The sequence below is a fragment of the Anolis carolinensis genome, chromosome 2 (assembly GCF_035594765.1).
Source record: "Anolis carolinensis isolate JA03-04 chromosome 2, rAnoCar3.1.pri, whole genome shotgun sequence".
In the NCBI taxonomy this organism is placed as follows: domain Eukaryota; kingdom Metazoa; phylum Chordata; class Lepidosauria; order Squamata; family Dactyloidae; genus Anolis; species Anolis carolinensis.
The window spans coordinates 244,311,706-244,319,596 of NC_085842.1; the positions used below are offsets into that span (position 1 = coordinate 244,311,706).

Consider the following 7,891-nt stretch of genomic DNA (forward strand, 5'->3'; position numbering starts at 1 on the left):
TATCTTCTGGTTTCCTGAGAGTTCCAGTTAACTGATCATAGAAGGATAGAGCCGGAAGGGAGTACCAGGGCCATCCAGTCCATCCCACAGCCATACAATTGAGTCTACTGCACTATGTATTATTGTTATTACTATTATTATGATGTTTCCCTATCCCTATATTATTTCCTCAATTGCTGGAGAGTTCCAGTTAACTGATCGTAGAGGGATATAGCAGGGCCATCCAGTCCAACCCCCTGCCATGCAACTGAGAGTCTACATCATCATCATCATTTTTATTATTATTATTAATATTATTATTATTATTATTATTGTTTTCCTCTCCCTATGTATCTTCTGGTTTCTTGAGAGTTCCAGTTAACTGATCATAGAGCTGGGAGGGCACACCACGGCCATCCAGTCTAGCCCACTGCCATACAACTGAGAGTCTACTGCATTGTGTATTACTATTATTATCATTAGGTCTCCCTCTCCCAATATTATTGCATCCATTGCTTGAGAGTTCTAGTTAACTGATCACAAAGGGACGGGGCTGGGAGGGAGCACCAGGGCCATCCAATCCAGCCCACTGTCATGCAGCTGAGAGTGTGATCCCCATTATCCTCACCATTCCCATCATCATGCCTGCGAGTATTCTGGGGGCTGGGCGGGAGGGCTGGCTCACCTGTGTGCACTCTGTAGTGGGCTTTGAGGTGGGAGGACTTGCCGTAGACCTTGCCGCAGCCGCCGTAGGGGCACTTGTGCCTCTTCTCGGCGGCCAGCTTGCCTGCCTTGGCGGGCGGGGCGCCGTCTTGGCCGGGCGCCCCTGGCCCGGGCGCGCCCCCGGGGCCTTGGAGGAGGGCCAGCGGGTCCGTGGCGGGGGCGGGCGGCGGCGGGGCGGCGGCCTCGGGGCTGGAGCGGGCCTCGCTGTCGGAGGAGGAGGAGGCGGCGTCCTCGTCGTCGGGGCTCTCCACGCTGTCGCTGCAGACCGAGGAGGGGGGCGCCGGGGGCGGCGGGAGGGGCCGGTACTTGTTGAGGTCCAGCAGGCTCTTGGCGATGGTCACCAGCGTGCAGTAGTCCTTCCAGGCGTCGCGGGGGTCGCCCATGTCCTTGGTCACGGCGGCGGCGGCAGCGGCGGCCGCCTCCTCCTCCTCCTCTTCCTCGGGCAGCTTGAGCAACTCACCGTCCGTCGGGCCCACGGAGCGGTTGGAGATGGAGACCAAGCACTGGGCGGCCACGAAGTCCATGTACGCCACGGCCGCGGACATCCTTCCCTGGCCGGAGACGTGTCCCAGCCCACGCCTGGGTGGGGGCGCCTTGGAGGCCGCTCCAAGGGCAAGAGAAGGGGCCCGATCCGGAAATAAGAAGAAGAAGAATAAGAACAACAAGAAGAAGAATCCAAAGGTAGAGGAACTTCCTTGGTGTCTCTCGCCTGCCGCCGCCCTCTTTCCCAGGCTGGGTGGGCGGCTGGAAGGCAGGCAGGCAGGCAGCAGGGAGAGAGGTGTCGCAATCGCACCGAGGGCTGCGGATGGCGGGTGGGGTGCGGTGGGCGGGGTGGGTTGGCTTCCTCCTCCCGGTCCTCCTCCTCCTCCTCCTCTTCTTCTTCCTCCTCCTCCTCCTGCGTGGACGGCGTGGGCTTTACATAACCGCGACGACCCTGCCTCTACCTCCGGAGCCTGGCCGCTGCCTGCCCAGGGGCCACCGCGGCGCCCTCCGCTCGCGCCAGAGCGCGGGAGGGGAGGCCTCGGGCATGCAGCCCCGCGAGTGGGCGCCCGGCCTGACCCTGCCTCCTCCTCCTCCTCCTCTTCCTTGACCCGGGTCGACCAGGGGCGGCTTCAAGTCATGCGATCCGCGCCTCCCTGGCTTCAGCGCGCCCCTCTCTGCCGCCGGAGGAGCGCCCTCGCCCTGGGGACGGAGAAGCCCTTCCCCGCCCGCCCCGCAGAGTCTGCCTCGGGACGCCTCTCGCAGAAGCCCATCCCGCAAAGCAGGCGCCCCTTCCAGGCAGGCAGCGTCCCACCCCCGCGGCTCTGCCCTGCTCAGCTCAGCTCTGCGAAAGAAGGAAGCAAGCGAGCAAAGCACACACCCCCGCGGGCGGGCGAGCAAGCAGGCGGGCGGGCGGGCGGCTGAGCCGGGCGCAGGCAGCCGCGTCTGTTTACCTTCTCCCCCTTCCACTCAGAAGGGCCCTTTTGGCGCGGGGGGCGTGTCCTCCCAGCCTGGCCGCCGCCAATCCGGAGGCTCCCTCCCCGCGCCGCGTGCGGCTCCGGACCCCCCTTTTAAAAGGGCGATGCGGGGAAGGCGGGGAAGGAAGGCGCCCAGAGGGGAGGAGGGGGAAGGAGCAAAGAGAGCCCACAGACCCCCAACAAAAGCCCCCCAGGATCCGAGGGACACCCAAACTCTTCTCCTCCCCCCCCAAGGAAGGGCTCCCCGTCGGAGACCGGGTTAAGCGTCTCCCCCCCAAGTCCTTACAGTCCCAGCAACCCAGCAGCCAATCCAAAGTGATGGGGCTGATGTCACTCGCCCGGGCTCGGCCAATCAAAAAATCATTCACTGCTAGGACCCAAGGAGGTTGGGAGCCCAGGTCAGGAATGTGGCAAGGAGGCCAAGGGAAGCGTTGGCCCGGGAGAGGGAAAGGTCAACCCACCCATCCATTCATTCAGTAATTCATGGTTTTTTTGGGAAACATAATAAATACATAATAAAACTTTATTTATATACCGCCTTATCTCCTGGAGGGACTCAGGGCGGTTTCCAACATAACAGAAAACCATAAAGGTAAAAGTTTCCCCTGACGTTAAGTCCAGTCGTGAACGACTCTGGGGGTTGGTGCTCATCTCCATTTCTAAGCCAAAGAGCTGGCATTGTCCATAGACAACTCCAAGGTCATGTGGCCGGCATGACTGCATGGAGCGCCGTTACCTTTCTGCTGGAGCGGTACCTATTGATCTACTCACATTGGCATGTTTTCGAACTGCTAGGTTGGCAGGAGCTGGGGCAAACAACGGGCGCTCATTCCGCTCCCGGGATTTGAACCTGGCACCTTTTGGTCTGCAAGTTCAGCAGCTCAGTGCTTTAACACACTATGCCACCAGGGACAGAAAACCATACAACAACTTTAAACCATACAACAACTGAACATAATGCAATAATAAACATAAGTACACAAGACGTACAAATCAAACATACTTTCTTGGGTTACAAGGAACTTCACCAAGTTCTTGCAGAAACTATTGATAGCCCTCCTATCTATAGTTGGCATCTCTGGAAATGATCTCCATTGGTAGACATCACACTGGCAATGACGGTCTGCATAGTTAAAGCAATGGCATTCCCCGTGATAACCTATGGACACGAGAACTGGGCCATAAGGAAGGTTGACTGAGGGAAGATAGACACTTTTGAACTGTTGTGTTGGAGAGTGCCTTGGACCACAAGAACATCCAACCAGTCCATACTCCAGGAAATAATGCCTGTTGGAGGGAAGGATATTAGAGGCAAAGATGAAGTATTTTGGCCACATAATGGGAAGACAGGAAAGCTTGGAGAAGAGAATGATGATAGGGAAAATGGAAGGAAAAAGGAGGAGTGGCCAACCAAGGGCAAGATGGATGGATGGTATCCTTGAAGTGACTGGCTTGACCTTGAAGGAGCTGGGGGCAGCGACGGCCGACAGGGAGCTCTGGCATGGGCTGGTCCAGAAGGTCACAAAGAGTCAGAAGCAACTGAACGAATAAACAACAACAGCCCTCCTAAGTTCTAGGTATGGATGGAAGGTAGGCCAAGTAAAGGCACCATATCCCATGTGATCTTGGAAAGTCAAAAGTGTCAGCCCTGGTTAGTATTCAGACGGGAGAACACCAACGACTCCCAGGTGCTGTAGACTCTGTTTTAGAGGAAGGACCTTCACAACCAACCCAAACTATTCCTTGCCTAAGAATATCCTGGGGAACTCATGGGATCACCGTAAGTCAACAAATGACTTGCAGGCACAGACAGAACTTCTAGATGTTGTTGCGTGCCTTCAAGTTGTTTCCAGCTTATGGCAACCCTAAGACAAACCTATCACAAAATTTGTTTAGTGGGGTTTTTATCTTTGCCTTCTTTTGAGGATGTGGGTGCCCAGGGTCATCCAGTGCATTTCTGTTGTTGAGTAGGGGTTCAAATGGTCTGCAGAGTCATAGTCCAAAATTAAATCCACTACATATTGGAAATAACAACCTTCTTCAAGCATCCACTAGTACAGTAGAGTCTCGCTTATCCAACCTTCGTTTATCCAATGTTCTGTATTATCCAACGCAGTCTGCCTTTTAGTAGTCAATGTTTTTGTAGTCAATGTTTTCAATACATTGCAATATTTTGGTGCTAAATTTGTAAATACAGTAATTACTACATAATGTTAGGGTGTATTGAACTGCTTTTTCTGTCAATTTGTTGTAAAACATGATGTTTTGGTGCTTAATTTGTAAAATCATAACAAAATTTGATGTTTAATAGGCCTTTCCTTAATATTTCCTTATTATCCAACATTTTTGCTTATCCAACGTTCTGCCAGCCCATTTATGTTGGATAAGTGAGACTCTTCTGTAATTTGCTTATATATTATTCTATTTGCTTACTGTATTGTATATGTATGTTTTGGTGTGCAGCTTTCCCTTTACTCTATGTTTCTTGAGGTTGTGGGAGGGGCTGCAGACCACATGATCAGATCTGGGACTGCTGAGATCGGGGACTCAATTTTAGTACACTAAAATGCTTTAGCCATGAGATGCTTTGAACTTCAGACTCTATTCGAGCACATACTCCATCATATGCCATGTAGACTATGGACTGTTAAGAGCAAACTCATATTGCTCTTGAGTATAAGAAAGATGTCCTGTATTATCTACACAGAGAAACTACTTCAAACCTATCTGTAACTGGATTGACAAGTTATGTACCTGTATGATTTTCTTTCTGGCAATTGAATACAAATAAACTTTCTTCTTCTTCTTCTTATTATTATTATTATTATTATTATTATTATTATTATTATTATGCTGAATACATGAAGGTTGTGAGTAAACCAGATACATTACTTTAAACAAAATCTATTTTATTTTTGTCTCTTGAGGCCATGATATAACAAGGTATTTTATGGGAGAGTAGTTGTTTTTGGGCACTGAAAAGAAACACTTCTGAAGAACTGCTGTTTTTGTGCATTGGCATAATCTCTGTTCATAACAGATCAGAGACAACTAAGTTATCAGTCTAACAACTGAAACGCCAAATTGCCTTGCATAAGTACAAGTGGATATATACCACTGAAGAGAAGATTTTACTCAAATGAATTTTTGGCTCTTCTATGGAAGATCATACTTCTACAAAAAGTTATGATTTTCAAATAGTGGTGAATTCCATTTTTCTCCAAAAGGTTGCGGAGATTCTGGTTTTTCCAAAAGGTCACAATCTCTAAAATGTCATGCCTTTCCAAAGCTACACCATATTGGCTCTCTCACATGTACATTCTAGGTGTCTCAACAAATAAATATTGTAACCATTGAAAACGTATTTGTGTTTTTCAAAAAGAAAGACTAATCAAAATTGCAAGTGAATGTATCTACTGAAGGCCATCATGAAAAAGGTCATTTTCATTTACTTCTGCAAAGACAGGGTGGCCTTGGAAAGAACTTCTAGAGCCTAATAAAATTGTGTAGCCACTCGAATGGTCTTTTCCCTAATCCCAAGACAATGTATCTTTGGAGTTGTTGGCATCTCTGGACAGGTTCATACAGAATGAGAAGGTCTTTCAGAAGTTTTCCTTCTAGATTAATAAGGCTCATTGAGGGAGTCACACATGCCCAATGCACAGGTATTATTAACATCTAAGACTAATTATATTGTTTTGATTATTTAAAACACTGATGTATACAGAGAGCACAGATATTGCAATAATGTAGGGATTTGAACATTGGGCTTGGACTGTGAAGACCAGGGTTCAATCCCTCCTTGGTCATGGAAACCCACTGGGGGACTTTGAGTGAGTCATACAATCTCAATTCTAGAAAATCTCATAATAGATTTGCTTCCCAGTAGTCATAAATTGGAAAGAACATGAAGGCACACAATACTGTTGAGACAAAAGCATTTGAGGTTGAGGCCAGGTACAAGAGAACCTCCAAATGTGTTTTGAAAAGAAGCGCTACTCAATGAACCTTACTCTGTAGTTAAGCTCATAACATGCCAATGAAGGAAAGGGGCACACAAAGAATTTGAGTTGGAATCTCAACAGATGTATAGGAGGGAAAAAGAGTGTTAATTATGATTATTATAACAAAACACAGCCATTTGTTTGATGTGCAGAAAAGATCATGGCTGGCAGCCACTGGGAATTAAAATAGGAAAAGGGAAGAGAAGCGACCCATAGCTATGTGGTTCATCATGCATATCACCAAACACTCCCCACCCAATACTGTAATGAAGGGGAACAGTTGTCCCATGACAAATCCACTTACTGGATTATTTCCAACATGAAAAGTACCCCCCACCCACCATCATCATAGCATACCATATCTATCATCATTATTGTCTCATAGCCAACTGCACAGTCCTGTGACCAACAGTCCTTGGTGTGAACACCTGTCTGGAGTTCTCCTTAACAGTATGGTGAGAACAACTGTTGAGTATGGAGGAAGAGAAACTGAACTCTCATTCTACGTACAGTTCTCTCCTTTCTACACATGCTTCTCTCTGGTTAAAGAAAAGGGCCATTGCTACAGAACTCATACTTTTTGTTCATCGAATTTTACCCCAACTTCTTGGAGGTTCTGGTGTCATCATTCACATGACACACATTTTCATCTCTCTGGTGACAACTCTCATGCCTTGGCTTATGAATGTCCTGGGTGATGGGCTCACTCTTTACATACATGCTGAAGCAATTGATTCATTCCTGATCCTTGATCGACACTTGATCCTCTGTGACTTCTCAATACTTCTTCACATTTGATCATTCGAGACATTCTTCTCTAGCAGTGTACAATATTTGGATGACTTAATCTAGTGCACACACTTTCTGTGATGAGAAGCCTAAGGCTCTGGTCTCCCCACATCCTGCTCTGTAATAGGGAGATAGCACTTCATGGACTGATATTTTTGTAAGTTCCAGAGACAAATGTTCAGAAGGCCTCATTTTCCACATGTGGTTTTCCATGTCCATGATGTATAGCAGGGACGGAAAACCTATTGGGCCTTCATATATTTTAGACTTTAATTTCCACATGCTCTCATAGTCAACCATGCTGGATGAATGTGATGGTTGTGGTAGGCCATTTCACCAAACATATCATCAATTGTTAACTCTCCTTAGGTGAGTGCAGAGAATGTTAGATCACACATTTGATAGTGCATTATGCAGTGAAGCAGTGTTTTTCTATAGTTTGTCTGACCAAAACATGACATTGGAGTGTAGCTTTGTTGCCTCTGACACCCTTCCAGGCTAACCTGGGCTACTTTTTTGGTATAAAGGAGGGTGAATAGCTTATTCTAGAATGTTTTCCTTCTAAATAGATTGCAGGCTCTTACAAATTTTCAACTACCATTTCTCAACATCAGAAGTAGACTTCTGGTCACTTCACTTTCAGCTGCTCCTCTTTTTGTCATTGTTGGCAGTTACCAGTCCTAGAGAACAATTTCTCCATGGAGGTCCACTTTACCTCAGTCCTGAGTGCATTGAGATGCCTGGAAAACCCTTTGTTGGTTCCATAAACCCCTTGTGACATGTGGACCAGAGCTTTGGTTTTGTCATCCCCTGCTGCTTAGATGTGGCTTCTATAGACTTCTGTATTTCCTCTAAAATACATTAAGTGGAATTATGCTGGTTGTAACTTTATTTTTCACTCTTCATTTATTGGATATATACCCAACTTTTCTCCTAGGA

At 47.7% G+C, this 7,891-nt stretch overlaps 1 protein-coding gene across 1 annotated transcript in view; it reads right to left on the minus strand.

The window, feature by feature from the left end:
• Window positions 1–2,153, minus strand: part of klf9 (KLF transcription factor 9) — a 34,237-nt gene extending 32,084 nt beyond the window's left edge. The window contains exon 1 of the mRNA XM_062971986.1: window positions 665–2,153. Within this exon, the coding sequence (XP_062828056.1) occupies window positions 665–1,247 (583 nt within the window). The 5' untranslated portion in view covers window positions 1,248–2,153. The remainder of the gene's footprint in view (window positions 1–664) is intronic.
• Between the last annotated feature and the right edge of the window lie 5,738 nt (window positions 2,154–7,891).